Source organism: Rhamphochromis sp. 'chilingali' (genome assembly GCF_963969265.1).
Source record: "Rhamphochromis sp. 'chilingali' genome assembly, chromosome: 16".
Classification (NCBI taxonomy): Eukaryota; Metazoa; Chordata; class Actinopteri; order Cichliformes; family Cichlidae; genus Rhamphochromis; species Rhamphochromis sp. 'chilingali'.
In genome coordinates, this window is record NC_137943.1 from 17,904,997 (window position 1) to 17,929,506 (window position 24,510).

The 24,510-nt window shown below is 40.8% G+C and overlaps 2 protein-coding genes across 8 annotated transcripts in view; one reads left to right on the forward strand and one right to left on the reverse strand.

The window, feature by feature from the left end:
• The window catches only part of arhgap21b (Rho GTPase activating protein 21b), a 38,454-nt gene extending 30,016 nt beyond the window's left edge, over nucleotides 1–8,438 (forward strand). For all 4 annotated transcript variants that reach the window (XM_080862149.1, XM_080862148.1, XM_080862150.1 and 1 more), the window contains 11 exons: nucleotides 92–147; nucleotides 275–363; nucleotides 510–652; nucleotides 874–1,032; nucleotides 1,157–1,235; nucleotides 1,349–1,422; nucleotides 1,525–1,614; nucleotides 1,745–1,912; nucleotides 2,176–2,281; nucleotides 5,943–5,974; nucleotides 6,082–8,438. In XM_080862149.1, the coding sequence (XP_080718275.1) occupies nucleotides 92–147; nucleotides 275–363; nucleotides 510–652; nucleotides 874–1,032; nucleotides 1,157–1,235; nucleotides 1,349–1,422; nucleotides 1,525–1,614; nucleotides 1,745–1,912; nucleotides 2,176–2,281; nucleotides 5,943–5,974; nucleotides 6,082–7,641 (2,556 nt within the window). In that variant the 3' untranslated portion in view covers nucleotides 7,642–8,438. The remainder of the gene's footprint in view (nucleotides 1–91; nucleotides 148–274; nucleotides 364–509; nucleotides 653–873; nucleotides 1,033–1,156; nucleotides 1,236–1,348; nucleotides 1,423–1,524; nucleotides 1,615–1,744; nucleotides 1,913–2,175; nucleotides 2,282–5,942; nucleotides 5,975–6,081) is intronic.
• Nucleotides 8,439–10,376: 1,938 nt separating this feature from the next.
• LOC308412361 (A-type potassium channel modulatory protein DPP6-like) overlaps nucleotides 10,377–24,510 on the reverse strand; it is a 102,283-nt gene continuing 88,149 nt past the window's right edge. For all 4 annotated transcript variants that reach the window (XM_080906654.1, XM_080906652.1, XM_080906655.1 and 1 more), the window contains 18 exons: nucleotides 20,908–21,062; nucleotides 20,298–20,395; nucleotides 20,047–20,173; nucleotides 17,958–17,996; nucleotides 17,711–17,818; nucleotides 17,537–17,628; nucleotides 17,406–17,453; nucleotides 17,209–17,321; nucleotides 16,389–16,436; nucleotides 16,187–16,285; nucleotides 15,896–15,965; nucleotides 13,736–13,930; nucleotides 13,584–13,638; nucleotides 13,360–13,462; nucleotides 13,210–13,265; nucleotides 13,014–13,086; nucleotides 12,851–12,924; nucleotides 10,377–11,611 (listed from right to left, as the gene is read on the reverse strand). In XM_080906654.1, coding sequence (XP_080762780.1) covers nucleotides 11,465–11,611; nucleotides 12,851–12,924; nucleotides 13,014–13,086; nucleotides 13,210–13,265; nucleotides 13,360–13,462; nucleotides 13,584–13,638; nucleotides 13,736–13,930; nucleotides 15,896–15,965; nucleotides 16,187–16,285; nucleotides 16,389–16,436; nucleotides 17,209–17,321; nucleotides 17,406–17,453; nucleotides 17,537–17,628; nucleotides 17,711–17,818; nucleotides 17,958–17,996; nucleotides 20,047–20,173; nucleotides 20,298–20,395; nucleotides 20,908–21,062 — 1,700 coding nt within the window. In that variant the 3' untranslated portion in view covers nucleotides 10,377–11,464. The remainder of the gene's footprint in view (nucleotides 11,612–12,850; nucleotides 12,925–13,013; nucleotides 13,087–13,209; nucleotides 13,266–13,359; nucleotides 13,463–13,583; nucleotides 13,639–13,735; nucleotides 13,931–15,895; nucleotides 15,966–16,186; nucleotides 16,286–16,388; nucleotides 16,437–17,208; nucleotides 17,322–17,405; nucleotides 17,454–17,536; nucleotides 17,629–17,710; nucleotides 17,819–17,957; nucleotides 17,997–20,046; nucleotides 20,174–20,297; nucleotides 20,396–20,907; nucleotides 21,063–24,510) is intronic.

Sequence of the window (24,510 nt, forward strand, 5' to 3'; positions counted from 1 at the left end):
ATTGCAAAACCTCGATAATTAAATTGTATTATATTACAAAACAATATATTTTTATTTTAAAGTCTTCTGTTTATGTCTGTTCTCGCTACAGAACGCAGCTGTGAGTCGGGACCTGATCAGCCGAAGGATCAAAGAATACAACATGAGGTATGAGGGACTACATTGACCCCTGAGGGGGATCCAAAATACTGGACTACCAGTATTAAGTGTATGGCCTCCTAATTGTAATACTTATTTAGACTGTGTGTATTTTAAATATTTTGCTGTTGAACAGTGCACCCAGCAGCAGGTCTGAACCTTCACCCAAGCCTGCCCGACATTCGCTGAGCATCAAAACGCCATTCCTTGGAGGCAAAACAGATGGTAAGAACCATAGCCCCCATTTGCCCAAAACTGGAGAGGAGCAGAGGGCAATGAAGAGTAAAGCTGCCAGTTTTTAATGTTAAGGTGTGTCATTAAGTGTCGTTAGAGTGCATGTAACCTCAATTTGTATACGTTTGACCTGTCAGATGAGTCCAGTCCACCACGGGACAGAGGTACTTGGAAAATTGCCATTCCAGGGATCATAAGGAAGCCATTTGAGAAAAAGACTCCAGCTGGCATCACTTTTGGTGTCCGACTTGATGATTGTCCATCTGCACAAAGTAACGAGGTGGGTCTGCTGTGTTTCTACAGGTTTTTTTTGTTTTGTTTTTTTAAAGATGGGCTCATTATCATTCAGATGAAGATGAAATGTGTTTCTTCCAGACAAATAAAATGCATCTTTACATCCACTTTGAATCACTCATTCACTGGAGCTAACAGTGTGTGGTGTCATTGATCGATATGGTTCATGCTGTTGATTTTTTTTTTCTTCTTATGTAATTTGTGCAGAATGTTCCTCTCATTGTGGAGGTGTGCTGCAAGGTTGTGGAGGAGCGAGGCCTGGAGTACACAGGAATCTACAGGGTCCCTGGGAACAACGCTGCCATCTCCAGCATGCAGGAGGAGCTCAACAGCAAAGGCATGAATGACATCGACATCCAGGAAGACGTGAGTGACTGACAGTCAGGTTGCACAGTACAGCGCACCACTTCCCTGACAACATCTTTGAACTGTGATTGATTCGTACTGCAAGAACTGCATTAACCTGAAGCTGCCTTGATCTACTCTGCAGAAATGGCGGGACCTTAACGTCATCAGTAGTTTATTGAAGTCCTTTTTCAGAAAACTTCCAGAACCTCTGTTTACAAATGGTAAGACTAAAGTCATAAAGAATACATTGCAAAATCTCTGGGATAATGTCGTTTTTCCTGTGCGGTTATTCTTTTTGCAATTGTAAGTTGAGGTTTTCTGGATCTGTTCACAGAAAAGTATGCAGATTTTATAGAAGCCAGCAGAATAGAAGACTCAGTGGAGAGATTAAAGGAGCTCAAGAGGCTGGTGAGTGAAAGATCAAATATGAGGAACCTATTTGAACAGTTATTACCATAAAGCATTCTCCTCATCCTGAGCACTGGCCCCCTGTTTGGTCATTTCCTCCAGATCTGTGAGTTGCCAATTCATCACTATGAAACTCTGAAATTCCTTTGTGCTCACCTCAAAAGAGTTTCTGACAACTGTGAAAAGAACAAGGTATGAGCATCAACAGGATCTCTGTGTTAATGCCGTTAGTTAACACCATGCAGTGCGTTCAATCCTGTGCTAATCCAGTGTCTCTGAGGATTATGTCATTAAATGTGACTTTTACCTTGTATCTATTTAGATGGAGCCTCGTAATCTAGCTATCGTGTTTGGCCCTACCCTGGTCAGAACCTCTGAGGACAACATGACTAACATGGTTAACCACATGCCAGACCAGTGCAAGATAGTCGAGAACCTTATTCAGCAGTTTGACTGGTTCTTCGCTGATGATGGTGACGAGGACCCTGTTGTATGTAGCATTTCTTTTTCCTTATTTTATTCGATGGAAATTAAATGAAGGGTCTATCAGTTCTGTGGATCAGTTTAGTTGTTGATTTTGAAGACATGCAGCTACAGTGTTTATGGATTACCTTTAAAATGTAAAAATAGAATTGAACAACTTGCACATGTCATAAACCCAGATTTTATTTTACAATAGAAGATAGAAACCCTATTTTTTGCATTGTGTTAAGTTACTTTTTTTACTCTTTTTCCTTCCGTATGTTGCTCCAGACCACAGCGGAGCAAGAAAGTACAGTGCAGTCTCAGCCTGTGCCCAATATCGACCACCTGCTCTCCAACATTGGGCGGACTGCACCCTCTCCTGGCGAAGTCTCAGGTAACTTAGCAGCAGTGTTTTTCACACTTCAGCATCAGCACAGCAAATTTCTGCCATAGCAGCATTAATATTTTTCCTTAAGATTATAGTAGATTAAAAGAGTTGTGTGGTAAAGACCTATTTAAGATTAAATGCTGGTAGAGTGTCAATTGCAAATGCTAAAAGTACGAGCACCATCCCTTGTTTTTCAGTTCATATGCTTTAAGCGAATACTAAACAGCCAAGTTTTATTTGTTTCTGTTAAAGCAAGTTTTGTTTAGTTTTTTTCAGTAACTTTTCAGTGGATGCAATGTTGCGCTTCAGCCACTGGAAAATTGTTGAAAAATGCCTTGCAATCATTTAGTTTATTTTTTGGGATAAAAGTCTGTTTTGTTTGGATGTTGATGTTTATTTGCCCAAAATTAAACTGTCCTCAAGTTTTGTTTTTGTTCGTTTCTTTGCTTTACTCTTCTTTTTTCTTTTCTTTTCTTGCTCAAGTCATTTTTTTCTCCCTGTGCTTTACCTGTGTTGAGACGACGACTCCTTTTCTTTCAGTTCTTTTCTTCCCCTCCTCCTCGTCTCTCACATAATCCCGGCATGTTCTTTCCCAAAGAAAATCTAACAAACAAAACGAAACAATGGAAGTTTTAACCCTTCTGACCTGTGCCCTTCTGTGTGTAGTGTGTTGTTTTTCTCCCTTATCCCTGTCCAGCACTCACACATTACCCAATCTTGACACAGGCCAAGTGGGCGGCGTCTATCACTCGATGATGTCACTGATGGACTCTGTTTTGTCAGTGATGGACAGCTGGGACTGTAGGAAGAAGGACGAGTGTTGTGCCCAGTGTAGCTGCCTAGTCTGCAGAAACCCGCAGCTCTTTTAAATTTGGGCGAAAGGAGGAAAAAAGATAAAAAAGAAAGAAAGAGAAGTCGATGTTTGTCATTTTTCCTGTGGTGTGCACGTCTCATATTTAAACCAATACCCTAAAATGAGGGCATACAGAGCGATGCTGCTGTTCTCTCTCTGAAAGCCCTTCTGCTGTCTCTTGTTGTTTCTTAAGCTGATCGCAAGGACAAGTAGCATGGTACGGTCAACCTCAGGTTCTCTCCCGGTCATGTGGCATAATCTGTCATGATGTCTGAGGGTGGGGGTCGTGGTGTTGGGACTGAGCTGGATGTTCCCCAGCACACATGCGTTTACACACAAACAAAAAACACACACAGCCACCTCCCAGGTGGAGTAGTAGTTAGGAACTTACTGAAGCAGAGGCACTCAGGCTTTCAGCTAGCACTGGATGGAGTTCCCGTTAGGAAGATGTAGTGTTTTTTTGTTTTTGTCTTTTATTTGTTGTCTGTGATGTCATTCTTTCAAAATCTTCAGTATTTTAAAATGTCACATCGTCAACTACAGACCAACATTTTCTCATATCTTGTAACATAATGTCACAGCCGCATGTCTCTCTCCCAACCATGCTCTGCACACACACAGACACACCCACAAATACACACCAAAATTTTAACCTAACTTAAAACAGCATTATCATAGTGGTAGTCCCATTACAACATGGGAACTTTTAGGAGTCGTAGGAATCGATTATTTAGTCATATGATAAAGGTTTTTATTGGACTCTGTGCAGTCATATGAAAAACTAAGTACAGCCCATAATTCAGTAGCTTTTAGAACCACCTATAACAGCAATAACTTGGAATAAAAAAAGATTTCTCAGACTTCATCAGTCTCTGACATAACCGTGGAGGAATTTTGGATCACTCCTTTGTGCAGCATAGCGTTATTCAGTTTGTGTGTTTATTTATGTACAGCTCTCTTAAGGACCTGATTTGCTGCTGGATCATTGTCCAGTAGTTTTAGCTCGTCTTTAGCTATCAAGACAAAAGGCCTCACATTTGAGTTTAGAATACTTTGATATTCAGAGGAGTTCATTGTCTGCTCTATGACTGCAAGGTGCACAGTCTGTAAAACAAGCCGAGATCATCATCCCTCAACCACTGTGCATGACAGTTGGTTTACAGTGTTTGCGCTGATATACTGCCTATTGGTTTTCACCAAATGCATTGTGTCCAAACATCTCCACTTTGGGCCTGTCTGTCTAAATAACATTGTTTCAGAAATCTTGTGGTTTGTTCATATGCAGCACTCCTACCTTAAAAGCCATACCCATTTAGTCTTTTTCTGTTTTTTTTATTCTCAGATACGTTAAAACTTTATGAGACCTGTAAAGTCTTAGATGTAGCTCTTGGGTTTTTTGCAGTTTCTCAGAGCATTGCACGGTCTGGCCTTGGGATGAGTTTGTTGGGAATTCTGCTCATAAGAAGATTGTCTGTTTTGAGATTTATTAACAAACACCTGAATGTTCCAGGGTAGCAAATTACCAAACTTCTACTTTTATACAGATGCTCACCACATATTGATATTTTAAAAAGTGCAATCGGTTAGCACCACCTAGCTGCTTCTGTTCATTTTTATTCCATTTGAAGCAGTAAGGGTGTACTTGGTTATTCACTGGACTGCAGAGTCAAAACGTTTTTACATGCCTGTAGGAATATTAGAAAACAGTGAGTTTCAGGCCAGTGACAAAATGTATTTCAGTTCAGCTTTATTTATTCTGCAGTTTAAAGAATACACAGCGATGAACAGTTTAATGTGTAATAAAATCTATAAATAGGTAAACCTGATTTAAAAAAAAAAACAAAACACCCTCAACATCGGAAATATATGGTCATTAAGTTCTGAGCAAATCTTCCTATTTTTTATTTTTTTTTTAAACAAGTAGTTGACAAATTTAAGTCTTGCACTCAAAGACACCTCACAGCGCCTCCTGTTTTTAAAAAACGTATTATTGAATCAAGATGCCACATCTCAAATCTTTGCTACAGCGTTAACTCACACAGGATTCATTGGAAGTTTTGTTTTGTTTTGGTTTCTTTTGTTCCTGCATTTAGTTCCTGCGGCTGCATTATTTCTGTAAAAAGCCTGCTTATCTTGCAGTATGCATGATTTGAGTCAGAGAAAGTCTTGCAAATGTTTTTGGCTTTTTATGTCTTTTATAGTGACAGGCTACTTGTTGAGGGAAATGTAGAATTTCATGCAGCTTGGAGTAAGAGCAAGTTAGACCAAAGTTTGCCCGCGGCAAGTTGTGTCAACCACAAAACACACTCACTGGTCTGTTCAGCTCAGGCCCCTTAAGTCTCTCAGTCAGAGCAAACTCATCACTCCCTCTCCTCTGTGACGTCTTTGAGTTGGGAAAGAATGCCCACAGCTGGTTGGTGGCTATATGTGATGCTCTGTGACTGGCGTGTTTGTTCGTGATGTGCCGTCGATCCATCGATACTCGAGCATGAGCTGCTTTTCTGTGTCTTGGTTTACCGCCAGGTTCTCACTTCCTCGCCTCTCATTATTCATCTCAGGCCTCTTCTGCTGCCGTCTCCACTTTTTCATATACCGCTTAGCTTAGCTACACCTCTCTCTCTCGCGTGCTCTCTCTCTCTCTGACCAAATTGTATCATCTGCTTTCATGTAACTGCTCTCATTAAATCCATTGTATCTTGTCACTTTCACTCTGAGCAAACTTTGAATCTGCCTCTTCTTTCTGTATATTGTCTGCTTTGAGACTGTCCTTAAGATGTGAGACTTTTACTAATGAATCTCTTGTTTTTAATGCAGACTCAGCATGTAGTGAAACCTCCAAATCAAAGGTAATGTGCTCCTTTGTGTTTGTTTTCTCATTCATGTGTCTAAGCTAGTTTTATGGTCTGAAGTCCAGTTTTAATGTTTTAATGCCATTTTTAATGTGTGTCATCAGGGCTTGTGGGGATCAGGGAAGGATCAGTGTAGCAAAGAATTGATTCGCTCCTCCTTCTTCGTTAACCGCAAACGCAAGAAGCCCAAGGAAAAAGTTCAGCCTAGCAGTTCAGATGATGACCTGGACCCTGTGTTTACAAAGAAGGAGCTACCAAAGGAGAGCCAACAGCATCCTCTGTGGTCCCCGCACAGTCGGACCGAAGAGGAGGAGGAGGAGGAGGAGCAGCAGACAGATGAAACCAGCGAGAAAGAGAAGGAAAAGAACAGTTCTGAGGAGCAGCTGGACAAAACCAACAGGAAAGAATATCTTTCTAACAGCTCAATGTCACAGCCCTCTCCCTCCCTGCCTCCAAAACGCATTTCCTCCAACCTTCAGACTGGATCCCCCTACCCCTCTCCTACACATTCCCCAGACCTCAGCTACCGTATGCCGATGGTTCACCAGTCCTCTCTCACGGACCCGCCATCAAACTATGATGACACGGTGTCTGACCTCGGAACGATGAACAGCACCAGCTCTCAAGCATCAGTGCCCAGAATGAGGCGTGGCAAGACGGTGGGTGCCCTGGGAGCAGAGATGTGTCCCAGCGGGCTGGGAGCGGAGGTTTGCTCCATTACCTCAGACTACTCCACCACATCCTCCATGACTTTCCTGACTGGAGCTGAGCTCAGCACCCTCAGTCCCGAAGTGCAGTCTGTGTCTGAGAGCAGGGGCGGAGAAGATGCTGATGATGAGAGAAGCGAGCTCATCAGCGAAGGAAGGGCAATGGAGACGGACAGCGAGAGTGACCTGTCAGTGTTCACTGTGGGTAAAGCCGACCAGCGAGAACCGCAGGAAGTCCTTCGACCCCTCCCCTCACACAGACTCATCGAATGCGACACACTTTCAAGAAAGAAAGCCGCCCAACAGAAAACCAACAGCGAGTCTTCTCTGGACGGCGCTCGTAGCGATAAAGATTCCACTGGACCGTCACGCTCTTCGGGGTCAGTTAAGGGTCGTTCCACCGCAAGCCTCAGCACTGTGTCCCGGAGTGAGCAGGACAAAGGAGAGCCCACGTGGAAGTTGAAGATCACAGACAGACTGAAGGTACGCATGCGAATGTCTGTGGATGACATGTTCGGTGTGGGCAGCCAGAGGATTCAGTCCTCAGAGGGCCGCAGTAAGAAGAAGAACATCAGACGCAGACACACGATGGGCGGGCAGAGAGACTTTGCCGAGCTGTCAGTCTTGGGAGACTGGCCGCAGCAGGTTCACATCGGCTCACGGTCTGAGCTCTCAGCTGTGGACCGGCTGAAACCTAAGTGCAGCTCTCAGGACTTCTCAATCGGGGACTGGATCGCCCGCGAGCGCCACCGATCCAGCAATCCCGAGGTCAGTCTGGACTTCTCTGAACAGCAGAACCCCAGAGCCTCGTCCTCTTCTGAACCCCCACATCATCCTGCTGAGGCGCTGAACGGGGACTTCCCCCAGAGCAAAAATCTGAGCCTCTCGGCCACCGCTCACCCACATAAACTCACCAGTTCCCAGGTGGTCCATTCGCGCTTCTATCAGTACCTGTGAGAGCTGTGTGTGCGTGTGGCTGTGTGTGTTTTTGGTCTGTCAGGTGTGTCTCTGTATATGGGAGTCTGTCAGTGTAGTGTCTATTGTGTGACCAATGTCTAGTGAATGAGCATGTTGTACAAAAATGTCTGGCGTGTGTGTCTAAGTGGTGTGTGTATGCTTGTGAAAAGAGAATTACTGCACACAGGAATTGTTGAGCTTGCTCATGTTTAAGGCATGGAACAAAATGTTATCTTTTTTTTCCATTTTGTTTTTGTTTGTTTTTTCTTTTTTATATTAAAAATGACTTTGGGATGGCCCAAGAGGAGGATTTCAACCCTCCTAGTACAAGTCCCAGATGTGCTAACGATCGAAAGGACCTGTTGCCCGTGAAACGAGTCTGAAGTACGTTCAAGGAAGTGTGAACACTCAATTTAAGATTGTTTAAAGGTTTAGCTAAGTGGCTTTAAGGATGAACTGACTTAGGATGAATAGGAAGTAGTGGAAAAGTGCAGATTTTTCGTATTGCAGAGCAACTATTTTTGCGTAAAGAAAGTTACAGTGTTCAAAGTCGGTGAGTCTGTCGGTAACCAAATGAAGAATGTACAGACATGCTTGCTGTAATACTGACTAAAAGCTTTAGATGCTTGTGTTTCATTCTAAAGTGTACATATCCCTATTTTTCTGTGTACTTGAATTGTGTTTTTTGGTACTGTGTGTGTGTGTGTGTGTGTGTGTGTGTGTGTGTGTGTGTGTGTGTGTGTGTGTGTGTGTGTGTGTGTGTGTGTGTGTGTGTGTGTGTGTGTGTGTGTGTGTGTGCCTGCCTACAAGCCGTCTGCTGTCAAAGGGGCCTTTCCAAAGGTACAAAGGTGACAAGGAGACACTGGTCTTATGCAAATGGAAAATATAGTTCATACTCATCCCTGCTGTGTGGTTTAAAGAGCAGTGAACAACAGCCCTCTGATGCAAGCTATGTTTTAGTGTTCGGAGTTCACACGTCTGTCCGCGATTGCAACGAAGAGAGAGTTGGGCAAAGAAGAAAATGGGTAATCGAACCAGAAAAATCAAGTTTTCTTCACTAAAGAAAGTGCCTCACAATGAAATGTTAAGGGTGCCATATTGTCTTTGTTGAGATACACGAAGATGTTACTGTGAATGACATTTTTACTGTTGACTCTCAGTCATTCTACAGGTTAAGAAAATGCCGAGCTTCCATTCCTTAGGCATTCCACTCTGGTCTTAATGTTTTATACATACTTTATCCTGTTTTTTCATTTGTTGTTTTTTGTTTTTTTTAATTTTAACAGAACTTGAATTTTAAATATTCATTGTAAAATAAGTAACTTAAATGTACATATAAATGCCATGTTTTAGCTGCTTTATTTTTCATTTCCATCAGATTGCAAGTTTAAGTACAGTATTGAGAAATGACAACAATGGCGATGATGAGGATGATTATCTCGAGGCCTGTGTGGGTGTTGTGGGCAGTTTGGTACTTCTCTGTGATGAGAGGTTCCCTGCAGGAGGAGGGCACTTCATTGAGCTGGATTGTTTGTATCAGTGCAGTGTTCCTCTTGATTGTAAGGGGGTGTGCACAGACTCCTGAAACACTGGAAATAAAATTTTGTCAATGGCAAATATCGATTTTCGCTTTCTTACCCCCCTCTTCACCACTTTGTATGATGGAAGTGAGATGGGCCAAAGCACTGAAATCTTTTTAAAAGGGGAAAATGCAACTTAAATAGTTGTGAATATGTTTAAGCTCTCAAATCATTTTAAGTATGAATCAATATTAATGATTACATTTAATCCTAATCATGTAGCATTAAAACATTTGTCTGAAATGTGCCTTTTAATTGGGCCGCTCACTACAAACTCACCATGTTTTCCTTCTGCTGCTGTTTAGCTGTCTGCATTGTTTTAGTGCAAGTTATCCAATTTTGCAGATATTGGCTGTAGAAATGTCCCGCTTCTCTGGAATGTAATGGATGTAAAGGGCACATGCTCTGCTGTGCACAGAGCTTCTGAAAATAATGAACAATGTTTAAGCAGGAACTGTGTTCATTTTACTGCATTTATCAGGCAGATCAGTGCATGAAGAAGCTCTCATTTTTAGTAGTTTGTAGGGAAAATGTTTCCTACAAAAAGAAGAATTGGTACCCCCCCTTTTTTTTTTTTTTTATTTTTTAAAAAGACATTGCATATTTTTCTTCTTTTTTTGCATTTTTGCATTTGCAGTGAACTTGTACAAACGCATTCAGTTGTCAAACTTCACAGAGCTTTTTTTTAAGATGGTGATTTAGCATGGAGCCCGGTTGGTATTTGTTTGCTTATACAGCTATTTCCTGGGTTAGCACACTAACCCAAGTAAAATACATTTACTGGCCACTTCAATAAGTATGTGTTCAACTGTTTAATCCAAATATTAAACAATCACATAACACAACTCAGGCATGTGGACAGGAATAGAAAACGGGAACTCAAAGATGTGCAGAAGAGCATCTCTGCATGCACAACATGTCCAACCTTGAAGCAGATTGGGTCCAGCAGCAGAAGACCACACCACACACTTTTATAAGCAAAAAACTGTGATGCTGTCATGTCCGTGTGGATCAAAAGGGGCAACAGGTAGTAATGTAGTGGCCAGTAAGTTTATTTCGTACCCAACCTGGTTGTCATCGTTTGCCTTTGTGCTTGTAGTTGTCAAGGTAAGGTCATGAATTAAGCCAAAGAAAAGATAAGTTTCAAAATGCTTTATATACAAGTTGCACATACAACATAAAGACTCAAGATGTTTTATACACTTTGTACATCAGCTGACTAGAAACCACTGACAACAGAAGTGATATGAGGAGAGAGAACACACAAAGTCGTCAAAGTAAACCACAAAATAATAATAAAAATCAGTATAGTTAATTCACCACTACGCCAGTTTGGATGGCAAATATCAAGAAACTGCAAACTAAATATCGTTGGTTTTGTGTTAGTGTAACACCTTCTCCCCAGCAGTCGTACAGTTATCTTCTATTCAGCTCTTCCTAAGTTTTAAATGTGCCCCTTGATTCACACAACGCCTTTTCCATATTAGCTCATTTTCAGTGTCATGTGGGCTCCTAACATGAACACGTCACCCACAGTAAGGCACAGTGACTAAAAGAAAAAAGTAAAGGGTTCATTCGGAAATATGAAGAGGAAAGTTTCACACCATTTTTGTACAGATACATTTTTTTGGAGTACAACACAAGTTAAACATTGTGCCTTTGTTTCGTAAAGCAACTAAAGACTGACGCAGCCAGACAGCCACTCCGACACGGTACAACTGTAAGACACTGAACAGAGAAATTCTGAGAAACAAGTACCAATAATCATACTCATGAACACAATAATCAGTAAGTTAGTTGGCAAGGTTATGAGAAACTGGCAGCCTTTTAAAAGTTAAATCTCAACATGATGAGCCTATCGTCGCAGGTGAGGGATATTTGGTGCCGCGAAGCACTGGATTAATGTGCCTGTTTTGTAATGGAGACGCAATGCCGAATGGATGCTTTGTTGATCCTCTATCAGTCCACCAGAGGGAGCACTAGTCCGTTAATCAGAGAGAGACATGACTGTTCGCATCTGAGATTTATTCAGCCTCTATCTGACTGGTTTCCCTGTCAGCAGCCAGCACGAGATGAGGAGAAGGGATGTAGGCAGAGGCCCTTTTTGCACATGCAGGTGCTGCACTTCATTGGAGCTAAAATCAGATTTGACAGCAGGTGGTGCGGATTTACTGGGATGGAACGAAAAATCTGTTGCATATTGTGCTGTAGTATCTGGCCGGGGCTGCTCAGAGGATCAAAGTTTAACTGTTGTCCTCGTTCTCTTCCTGCTGGTCGTCTGTCAGAATCTCTGGTAGCCGGAAACACTCCTCGAAGAAGTTGACCAAGGACTGGCTCAGGTGCTGCTGTGTCCCCTCACCGTGTAGGAAGTGTCCTTCGTCTGGATAGATCTGCAGATAAAGATGGAGAAATTAACAGAGACAGTACGGTGAGGCTGATTTGGTGTCGTTCACTCAAAATCATATTATTATCTTTTTTTAATAATGTTTTTTCATTGGATAATGAAAATGCATTTTCTGAGAAAAAAAATACTAAAGCATAGCGCTGAAGTGTAAAAGAGTGACAAATGCACATAAAAGTGGATGAAAAGAAGTTTTTCTTGGACATTTCAATCATTTTCAATGCAGTCTTTGTACCTGATCATTTTCAGAGTAATGTTGTTTAGTTTGATAAGTCACTTAACACTGAACCATGAATCATTCAAGCATAAAAAAGACACCGAACTCAAGGGATGAACCCGTGTTTACAGAAAGTTAACAGCCTAACAAAGAATAAAAAGGTATCTTTATGCACTTTGTTAATAGCAGCCTGTCGCAAAATTCCATAATTGTTTGCATTTCTTTATTACAATCTATGAAAAATATCAAAGACAACACAGTTTGACTGGCAGAGCTGTTAGATAAATACTTGGCATATCTTAGTGTTGAGTGCTGTGTGAAGTGGAGGACAAAAGAAGACGTGGTAGGCTTTAAAAAAAACAAACAAAAAAAGAGGTCTACAGCAGACAAACAGTATCTGAAAGTCATGTTCTAAAAAATACATGGGAAAAAAATCCAGCAAAGACCCGGCATAGGACCTGAGCGACACATCTGACCCTTCAGCTGATCCATCTACTGTTGTATCTGTTCTCCAAAGTCTCATCCAGAAATGGTCTCAGTGAAACAGTGGCTTGTCAAGAAGCTATTACTAAAAATTACAGGAGGATTTTATTATTTATTTTATCCTTATACACTGTATTTATTAAAAAGCCTTTCTGGCATGTATACAGGCAACAACAACAACAACACTAATTATGATATTGTGGGGAAAAAACAGCAAAACAGCAATATCCGACTGTGCACTGGGACACTGTGCATAAACATAAACTGCATGTAAATAACTGAACAGTTCTTCAATCTGCAAAACTAAGAAAAAGTTATTTGTCAAGCTAAAATGGGAAAAATTAGAAAGAATAATACACAAATTAATCTGAAATGAAAATAACTCTTAGTTACTTCTCTCAAGAGATTTTGAGAGCATTCTTCACACAACATCAGGCCATTTACACACACACACACACACACACACACACACACACACACACACACACACACACACACACACCAGTGATTTCAGACACCGTGGCTCACCTGCAGAGTGTAATTGGCCTTTTCACTGATTAAATGGTTGATGAATTTGGCTGTGTGCTGGAAGTGAACTTTTTCTGTGGTGGCGAAGATGATATTGCAGTTAGACTCTGAGCACGCACATATTTACTGTGGTATTTAGAAAAAAGAAAGCACTGGGTCCTACCATCAGCAGTCGGGTGAATTATTAAGTACTGTTTCTCCAGCAGCTGACCCGCTCTGTGTGCTAAATTTGCCATCTGGAGGAAAGAGACAGAAGGAAATCCACCATGTCATTGACACGTTCTTTTATAAAGACCCCCCAACTCATTGTCTGAGCTAAGCATTCTGAAGCAGAGGAGAAAAAAGGGTGGATACTTTACTGTGTAAACTCGGGAGTCTGTCTTGGCGCCGAGGTATCGCTCCGAAAATGCAGATGCTGCATTTTCCAATAAAGAAAACCAGGGTTAGAAAGATTGGGTACCTTTTAGATCTAAGACTCACTTAGCAGAAGATTTACTGTAAAGTTTTACCATAAAGCTCGAAATCTGTGATGGGGGAAACTGCTGTTCCACATTTAAGTTGGGTAAATTCTTCTGAGCTCAAAAGCAAAGTTGCTAAATAACCACCATAGGCCTGGAGAAGAGGGAGACACAGATACAGTATGTGAAAATAATTTCATGGCGGGCTGTATTTTTATAAAGGCACAGAGGTGAGTAAAGGTTTAACAGTGCATCTGACTGTTATGTCTTCTTACCTTTCCATAAACTCCCATTCGATTCTTATCGATGTAAGACTGTTCGGATATCAGCCTGAAAATGAAAAAAACAACAAATCCCCCCCAACAATAATGAAAGTGACAAAAGCCAAATGACCAAATAGTTTTTTGCTCATTTTTCTGAGTCTGACCTGAGTGCCTCCAGCTGGTCCCTCTCCTCCAGTTTCCCTAGTTTCCTGCGGACCTTGTGGAGGAGGTTGGTGCCCTGAAATCCGCTGCCGTGGCCGTCAAAGCGGACAACAATTGTGCTGAAGCTGCTGACCAGGACGGTGGCCCAGTCCACCTGGAACTGCTCCGTCACCATCTGCCCGCCGGGGGTCCCATCCCTGTGAGAGAAGCACACAGCGTGATGGAAAACAATAAGTTCAACTAATATCTCAGAGCCTGGTGTAGTAGTAGTATTATTATTGGTTGGCACAAAAATGAGAAAATTAATTCCGAAAAGGGAACTTTGAATAATCAGATCTTTTACAAAACACTTCGAAAGAGAATAAAAGGGACACTGTTGAATTTAACAAGTCCAATACAACACCATAACCCCTTAAATATGACCACAAATATTTAAATATTGCAGTTTTTAGACATGTGGAATATAGCGCACAACATTCACATTATTTTATTCTGGAGCAATAACATTTGATTTAGTGATAGAAAATCAATAGGGATTATTTCAGCCTTAGGTAAACTGTTTCCCACTCCAGCTGCTTCTCTTCACCATTAAATGTCAGTAGATTGCAGTCAACTGTATTCTGTTATTGTACCTCTCCCAATTCAAGTGCATATAATCCTAGCTAGCTAGCATGGCCAGAGTAGGACAAACAACAATGGCTGCTGTTCATTTGTAGTGAGTGTAGGCTGTAAGTCCACTGCAACTTCTGTTGATACTGAGGTGAGTTGTTGAGGATATCCTTAATTTTTCTTAGTAAGTGCTGCTGTTTTTGCTGCTGTTAGCCAGTTTTAGCTGCTGTTAGCCAGTGTTAGTGAAATTTTCTTTGAAGGTTATCTAACATTGTTGGACCGAGACACTTAAAAAATGAAACGCTCATATGATTTGAGAATTTAATCAAACTGGTTATCACAGAGAAAGTTTTTAGGACAGTTGAGTCAAACATTAGCTGGTGTAATGTTAGCTTGTTAGTCAGACATGAGAGAGAGATGATGAAAATATACAGGTAAAGCAATTAATACATAGTTATACATAGTTAGTTACAGTAAGGAACTAATTTCTAATCTTTAAATTAAATGTCACTTATAAAGTGTACTACATATGAGGCTAGTCTTTAGCAGCATACATAAAATGCGATTAGACGGAACGTATATGTCCATCCTGTCAACTGGATGTCCACTGGATTCAAGATGACGGGCAACATGGTGACGTCCACAAACCCACTGCTATGTATTTTAATGTACTGCTAAGCTTAGTTTTCTTGCTTCTTACACACTAATCATTGCATAGTTATGAGTTAAATATTCCTTTTAAAATGATGTACTGTACCTTTAAGGAATAAAGACTCCTGTTAAAAACTGATGGCAAGAGTTTGAAAAGGTAAATATTTATCAGCTCGAAATCCACACACACACACACACACACACACACACACACACACACACACACACACACACACACACACACACACACACACACAAAAGAACACCTTGCAAAGTCGGGGACACTTTTAATATATCCAAAACGTCTTGTTACTGACATGAAGGCTGAAAAATGGTGGAATAGTAGTGCAAAGAAACTTTTGAGCTGAGGTGAAAAAAAATGACCTAGCTCATGTAGAAAAGTTATTTATTATCCTATAACAAGTCAGGCATTTGAAATAGTTATCAGTGTTTTGTTCATTCATGTTGTTCCCAGAGTCTGATTTAAATGCTTACGGCTAGACTGAAGCCTGAAGAATCACTTCCAAACTAGGGAAATGGGATCGTTTGGGCAGAATTTAAATGAATACTGGCCTCGTAAAAAAAAACAATGACGTGCATGGCCGGCCTAGGATCCAATGTTTTGGGGTTTAATACAGTACTAAAGGTGCAGTACTAAAATGATGCACTAAAGTTCTCCTTTGAACATTAAGTAAAGTCAGTTTTAACTGCAGAACTTATGCTCACCAGACACTTCATTAGGTACTAGTACTGGGTTGGTCTCGATTTCTGTCACAGCAGAAATCGAGACCTAGTTTCCTGACATCTGATGTCAACAAGGCATTTTGATCCAGTGAACTGCTACTCACTGGGTATTTTCTCTTTTTCTAACCATCCTGACCACACATAATATTTATACTCACACTAGCAGCAGTAATGGATAGGTAGCTGTTTCTACAAATCCAGCTGGCTTCAGAATCTGCATCGTCAGAGCTAGAACAGAAAAGACAGGATCAATGGGAATCTTATAACACAGACCTTCCTATTTCTTATCAAATTACAGTGTACAGTTGTGGTCAAGACTTTACAACCACTCATCATCACTTCTTTGAACTACTCTTTCTCGAGGGATGAATAATTGTACATCATACATCTTTAGTGACTTTAGAAAACAATAATTAGGTGCACGTTGGGTTACACAGAGGCACACTTACTGTAGCCTTCTATGTCAATGGTTTTGTACTCCACTCTGGGCATCTGCATGTTGTTGTGTGTGTTGTTTAGTCTTTTATTTGTCTCCACGTCAAACACCTCTGCAGTTCAAGAGAAAAACCTGTTACAAATTCTCAAGTCCAAATGTATTTATCATTAAACATATTTGTAGACGTGTTGTAGACGATGCAGGCGTACACTTACTCTCTTTGTCCTCAGTTCTATAGACAGCCACACTCGGTATATCTGGTCCTACAAAGAACAATGCAGGGAAAAATGATCAGCTAACGGAAATGTAATAATAGAAGTTATTGGATAAGCATGATAAAATATCACATAACAAGATGCTGATAAAAGGCTGAAATGCCTCCAGGAAGGCAATAATAAAGCCACTGAAACCCAACCCTCTGTAGCAGAATAATCTTAAAACAGCACTCTCAGCCAGCTCTGCAGTTAATAATCTACCTCTGTCCCATGAGGAAGTATCTTATTATTTCACGATGGAGCTACTCTCCAAAGATCCAATTAATGAAGAAAGCCACTGGCACTTTTCCTCTCCGATGTGATCCCCTTAAACAAATCAGCTTCCATAGAAACCTTGATGATGTTGTCCAGTGTTGAAGCCAAAAAATGTCATTGTATTTTTCTGCCGGAGTGTCTCTAAGGAACACAAGAGACTTCTACTACTAAACAACAGCTAATCATTGAGCTTTCTTCGCATAATAAATGCTACAAACGCCAAAAGTCACACAGCCTCTGTTAGTACTCACGTGACTGTTTGCAGGCAGTCAGACGAGCTGTTTATTCTTACTGCTAATCAGGAGGATCCTGCAGTGGTTTGAGGTTATCTGCTAACATCCAGTTCGATATAAGCTCTCTACCTGACATGGAGCACTAATTCAATTACACTTTCTACTGAACACGCTCTCTGAGTCTCCCAGGAGGCCTTCGCTGTCAGGAGTGTTGTTATGTAAAACCTTTCAGTCCAAGATTTCTCAAGTGATTCAAGGTAAAGGACGCTCACCTTTACAGTTGAGCAAGAAGTACTGCATGTCGTGGCTGAATGAAACATCCATATAGCCGCACTTGAACTCACAGGACAAGCAACAGCGGTTGAATGGAGCGATTGTGTCAGCACTGCAGGATGGCACAGAGTAAATAATGTACACTTGAAGCAGCACTTAAAAAAAATCACCAAGATGACTTTAACTAAAGCGCTACCTGTACAAGTGCCGCCGTTTGGGGTCATCCTCCGTGCTCAGGAAGTAACTGTGAATCATCCGAACACTGCTGTCAGATAACAAGAGAGCCAGGACTGCATTTAAAAATGTGAAAGCATCTTAAGGTCTTACATGAGGTTTCTTTCATGATTGTAGGCCAAGATCCTGGTCACATCCCAGTCTCCAGAAGTTAGGGACTGAAGTATGTCTGTGGTAGTGTTGGGCTAAAGGGAAGTAACACAAATTAGACACTCACGCAACAGGACGAAGGAAAAATATTACAAGCAAAGGTTTAACATTACGTACCAGAGATGTGGACATGGAGATGTGGAAAAACTTTCCTCTGCCACCCTGAGGGATCGCCCTGGTGAAGAAGAACTTGTATCCATCTTTGGAAAAGAGCGGCGGCTCGTTCTGAAGAGAGGAGAGAAGTTACAAAAACGTGCCTGCAGGGCTTTTTATATCTTTGTCTGTTTACGTGTTCATGCACACACGGGATAAAAAAAGAGTCTGTTTTTTAGCCAACTAGACTTCTCCGTCTTTCATCACATACCTGTCGGTGCAACCAACTCTCACTCTCATCCTCATGTTTCTGAAAAGATAAAAGGATCTGAGCTGAAAGCTTAATTCAGCAAATAGGAGGGAAATGAAAAGATACATCTCAAAAGGTTTTACATTTACAGTTGTGTAAAAAAGAAAGCTTTCACAGGATTGCACAGTCCTGTGAAAGCTTTCTTTGTGCCGATATGTCGTGTTTGGTTTTCGTCAAACATTATGGCCACTTTGGTCTTGACTGTGCGGAGGACATTATCCCAGAGGTTTTGTAGTTTGTTAAGATACAACTTTGCAAGCCTAGCTGTGCAGCCGTATTCTTTTTAGAGAGAAGAGATTTTCTTCTGGCAACCTTGCAGAAAAGCTATACTTGTTCATCTTTTTCTAATTGTATCATTTTGAAATTTAACATTTAACATAGCTCTTGGATTTTTTTGACATTTCTCTGTGACCTTGGGATGCATTTGCAGGGACATCCTCACTAGAGAAGACTGGTGACTATCTTGAATGTTTTCCATTTGTGAATAATCTTTCCTACTCTAGAATGATGGACAAACAATGGTTTGCAAATTGTCTCATAGCTCTTCCCAGATTGATGAGCAACAAGAATTACTTCTCTAAAATCACTGCTGATGTTGGTCCTCCTTGGCACTCTGTTAATACACAACTGAACGCTTCAGACCAGCAAACTGCCAAAACCTCTGCTTTTATAGAGGAGCTGATGATCAATTTATCATCTGTATTTGAGCGGTGGCACTTGGCTGCTCGTTTCCATCTTAATTCCTAAGGAAGCAATAAGGGTGTACTTAATTTGTGTAAAAGAAAGCTTTCAGAAGACTGTGCAGCCTTGTGAACAATCTCTATTTCACGTCACTGTATATTCTTGCCAAAAAATTAGACAAACAAACCCAGTCTCTCTCTACTTGATGCTGTTGGCTATATATAACTATAGTATATATGACAGTGCCAGACAAGACTCTCAATACCAATCTCATACATGCAAGTGTGGCCAAAAAAAAACAAAACAAAACACCTGACAGATCACAGCTGGGATTTAAACTGACGAGCTAAAGCAAGAACAATGTGACTTTATGATGCGTGATATCAAAGTTATGGTTTGTGCACATCAGCTGGAGTCTAGAAGAAGCTTCTCTTTCAGTTTTATGTAATAGGTTGGACAGGAATAATTAAAACAGTGATACACGACTTAAAGAAACCAGCATCTTTGCATAAATATCAGCCAAATGCTGGAAACTGTTGTCTCCATCCACAGTGTTTCTGAAGATCACTCTATAACTATCAGTCTACATCAGGTGTATCAGACATAAGGCCCGGGGACCAAGACTACAGTCTAGCCAGGTGGAAGCGTCTGGATAATGTTTTTTGGACTTTAAATAGTATTCTCACAATATTTTCTTACTGAAGACTGCCACCATTGGCATTCAAGCTACATCAAAGTAATTAGATAAGCAATAACAGAAAACGTCCTTTTTTCAGTATGGGAAATAATGTGAATTACTATCAATGAGCTACCAGAACTTTTTCTGTAATTTTCTGTAAAAAAACTGAGACATATGGTATTAAATGTACAGTTAAACGTCTTCAGACTGACAAAGAGGGGATTTTCACTCAAGATTAAAATGGGTTGTATGAAGCCCACCATATGAAATGTTTCACATGCCTGCTTTCTATATTGCTTATTGTGTAAAGTGAAAAAAAAAACTTTTATGGGGATTTAAATAAGCGACTGTTTCACAAGAACACAAGCTCCTTGTCTCACGCTGCAGTGAAAGATATTCACCACGATGAATGCTTGTTAAAAAACAGCTGGACAATGTGTTATACATAGCAACCTTACTCTTGTAGGACTAATGGTGCCCTTGTCAGGACCTATTTTTCTCTAATGAGTATCTGCAGCAGCAGTTTGATGTTTGATTCAAAATAAACTACAGTGTTTGTGTTTATCGACATGAAAAACATGTAAGCCAGGGTTATTTCCAGTCTTCTCCCAGGAAAACACTGAATGTCACAAGTGGAATACTTTAACACAACGGGGAAAGGGTGGCAGCTAATTTCACACTTTGTTTCACCTTAATGCAGACTCCAGTGGTCGCCTCACACAGTGTCAAGATGGAGTTGTTCTGGGCTCTGTTCAGCCAGTTGACAGCCAGTTTGGTGTTGGTTGCCCATTTCACCATGGTGATGTAATATTCCCTCCTGGAAAAGCAGAAGGTGAGAACACATGACACCTCTGACAAGCAGCACTGTCTCCTTTACGAAAATATATCTCGGTGCTTGTTACTTTATACACAGCGAGGCACCTTCAGATTCAGTCACTCACCCTATCCGGGGGTCATCAGGTTTCTTCATCGCTACCGTGTGCAGAGGACCGTGGAGGCTCACCACTGACAGGTGCACTACAGGGTTTTCTTCTCCAGCCTGCAAGGAAATTAGATACCGAAGGTCAGAAGCTTCAATAACTGATCTTTTTGTCCTCTTGAGGGAAGTTCACTGGCATCTCTCATAATTCTGATGCGACAAGCTTGTTAGTCACAGGCTTCTTATTTGCACACTGAATAGTCTCGGTTTGTGCCTTTCAGTCTTGTTTCAGCACGTTTAGGTCACACAGTTTATTATCAGTTTCTTTAAAACAACGGCTCATTTTAATCACAAGCTCTTTTTGGATAACGGGGCTTAAATGAAACATTACATGAATGTTCTCCCTGAACTGCATATTAAGCATCGTAATTAACTTCTTCCTCTAAATCTGTCATGGACACAGGCTTGAACCATTGACTCCTTCTCAAAGGACCAAAATATTTTGCCCATAGTTTATTAATCTTTTGGACAGATCACTGATGAGCAGAGAGAAATGAGTCTGAATAGACCTGCATTTTCATTGTAAAAACTATGAATTCGTTAAGCTGTAAGATTTGCTGGTCGGGACTTGCCTTTGGGTAATGATAGTCAAGACTCGCGGGATATGGCGCTCCAGTAAAAAACGGCACTTCCATTTTTGGCACCAGCGTGTCATTGATGGTCATGTAGGCCAAACGCAGTCCATCTGGAGACCACCAGTGAGCTATGTGGGTCTGTAGGATCTCCTCTGTAAAACAAATCAACAACATATTATTAATATACATTTCTAAACGTGGCAAAATACTGTAGTTCAGTCTATTACTGGCGTATTCTCCTTGAAACTGGTTAATATACCCAATTATTCGGGCAGTGGGGTGAACATCTTTTCTTAACAAGAAAAACATGATTATTAGAAAAGGGCTCCATACTCGCTCTGCTTGTATTTCAGTCCAAGAGTTTTCTTTTGCCTGTGGGTGGCATTTAACCCAGCAGGGGGCAGAAGAACTCTGTGAAAAGCATGTTCCAACACAGACTGATCAGTCCAGCCTTGATGAGGACATTTTGATTTTGTTTTCCAACTAGCCAATCTTGTTTTTTTGCTGTCACAGCTGGCAAAGGAAGCCATTCACACAGAATTTGATTGAATTTTCACTCTATGGCAGAGGGTAATTTGTTGCAGTGCAGCTTGATTTTTCGAGGTCAGCGCCCGAATAAAACCAGCAGAGACTCTAAAAAAGCACAATTCAATGAATCTATTGTTTTATGAAGGCCAAAGCACTAAAAAGACCTCTGTTATGAAGCTCTGCATAGATGCTATAATTTGTTTCCACATAAAGATGGGATAGTTATCCATTTCTCACATATTCTCTGTGAGAAATCAGTGGAGAGGTTGACTGTGCAGCTGATGTTTCCCTCTCTTTCGGTTGCGGCTGGCCAACCCTCCAGTCACAAAAGAGACGCCACATTTCCGACCAAATTCCACAGATCTGCAGACGTTAATGACATGAGAAAAGACAAACCCACGCGCTGTACTCATACGAGAGCTCATCTATTCCACCTCCCCAAACCTGCAGCTCGATTTATTAAACCTCATAATTTCACTTCATTGTGAAAGTCTTTCCAGCATCTCATGACTTCACTATCTTTAATCTCCTGATCAAAGGTAGAGCTCGTGTTGGTTGATGCTCTCTTATGAAAAGTGTGGAATTATTCCTACCACTATTGATCAGCATCAAAGGCCCACACATAATTATTCCTGTCTGAGAACTGTTTAAGCCCACAAAACTACGTCTGAAAATCAAAAGAGAATTGTGATGCTTTAGCAAAAATGTGAATCATTAAATATTCCACTTGATATGATAGTTCGTACATAGAAATTGCATGTTTTCTTCAGCGTGATGCACAGCCCCTCATTTCTTTGCATTTTGGCGTGATCACCATTATTCTTTCGCACAGCCTAAACTCTCTATATTTGTCCATTTATATCTCTCGTTCAACACTTAATTTTATATGACTGCTTTGTCGTCTACTGTATACACGCTGCTATGACAATACAATTCCCCTTTGGGATTAACATTGTTTCAATAATGTTGAGATCCTGGCCATGAGGAGGCCAATCCATGACTGATAGTGTTCAAATGTGTTTGTTTTTGCTTTTTTTTTAATGCAATCAAAGAACTGGGAATATTTTTACTGCTCTGGCCGTGTGTTTAGGGTCATTGTCATGCTGGAAAATTAAGCTGTTGCTATTGACATGCCTCCCAGATTATGTTGGTGAATCTATAATTTGATGGCATTTTTCTGTGTCCATCATTTACCATGTAATCAGTTTTGACAAGATCCACAGCAGTGAGTGTCTGCTGGCTGTAGACACTAACTGTTGGGAATCTCTCCTCATGATTTGAACTAAAAATGTAAAATTTGCATGAATGGCTCCATAAGACCTGTTGCTATTGATTTTGTCCAGTTCTTGTGTGATTTGATATACCTCAGCCTTTTCTCCATGTTATCCCCCCTTCGTGACAGCCGTCTTTCCGCTGAGACCCGATGAGGCTTCTGATTTTACTGATCATCTGTTTTATAGGGGTTTTTTTTATATACTCCTTTTTTGTTCCTGCACTTTTTAAGGACATGTTGCACACCATGCTGAGATATCCCAAGTTTCCAGCTAACAGCTCTTTGGGAATCACCTTGCTGGTGGGAAAAAATACTACTTTATGGCTGTCAAACTGTGTTATCTTTGGCATTTTCATAGATGCAACTATGAAAATGAGAAAAGCTGGAGATTTGTCCCTCAAAACCAATTTTTTTTTTAAAATAAATGACAAAAAAGTCTGACTCCTTGGAAGTAAAATATAAAGAAATGAGGGAAGGCTCAAGACTTTTGCACAGTACTGTGAGATTTAAAATGTATATACAGTTAAACACCTTAATAGATGTTTAAAATGAGTAGCATTTCCTTGAGCCCTTATAAGTAAATTAAATGAAAAAACAGTAAAAACATTTTAAAGTTGAATGTACAGCCTTCCAGAAATGAGGCAACCTCACCTTGAACCACATTCATACAACTTCTGCCAAATCCTTCTGACCTGAAGAGCACAGTGTGCACTGTGAACACTCCAAGAAATGCATGGGAAATATACATAAGCTGCATCGTCTCTGTTTTTGTGAGACAGTGTGTTATCCGCAGATAAATCCTTACAACACAGCAGGAAAACACAGCAGGCAAATCTTGCTTCGGCTCTGGTAATGGATTACTTCTTTCATGTCATGTTCTGTGTCTCCAACAAAGAAATAATCCCATTAATGAAAAACCGATTAGAGCCGACCCTGAAGCAGTTCATGCACTGTAACAGAATTTCTCTCGTAATAATTGGCATTTTGTAATTATATTTGCCCTGCATTATTATCCCGGCCCCTCCTCCCCCGCAATAAATCCACAATTAATAGAAATAACAATGCAGAAGTCTAAATAAAATTACCTTCAAACTTCAAAAGATTATTCTCAAACATGACAATGCATCTGTAAACAAAACCGTAATCAAGAGGTATGTAATTACAATGTCTGTCCCACATATGCTGTAATCGGGAAATGTCTCATATTAAATCGCAAATATGTTGGCTTTTGAACATCTGCTGAGTGAGATTGCAGCGCTGCAAACATGAATTAATTAAAATTGCCAGAACGCAAACGCAAGCTATGCGAAGACTAAAGGAGGAGGTGCGCTGAGATGTAGCCAGCTGCGTGCTTTCAAATGGAATCACGCACACAAATACACAACACGCCGTAGGGAGAGGCAGGTGTCAAAAGACTGGATTAAAATGGTTTTCAAGTGTAGCCGTCGAAATGCAGTACATATTAAAAAGTTTCTTGAAGCCGCTGACCTAAAGTTTACTTTCATTCTTGTGTTGTTCAGGCGGCAGGCTGGGAAAATACACAAAACAACCTCACAAACTAACACCCAGCACCAAACAGCAGGTAGATGAAGTTAGTGACTACCTGGTGAACATAATGAGTGCATACCCAGATGTGGCAAGCAGCTGTTGGGAGCAAAAAAAGCTCTATAAATCTTCCGTGGGCAACACTACCTGTAGCATCAAACAGAAGACACAGCTGGCAACTGAATTAGCTGGTGAACCCAACAGAGCACATAGATGCTAAAAAGAAAGATATTTGGATTTCAGTAAAGAAAAAA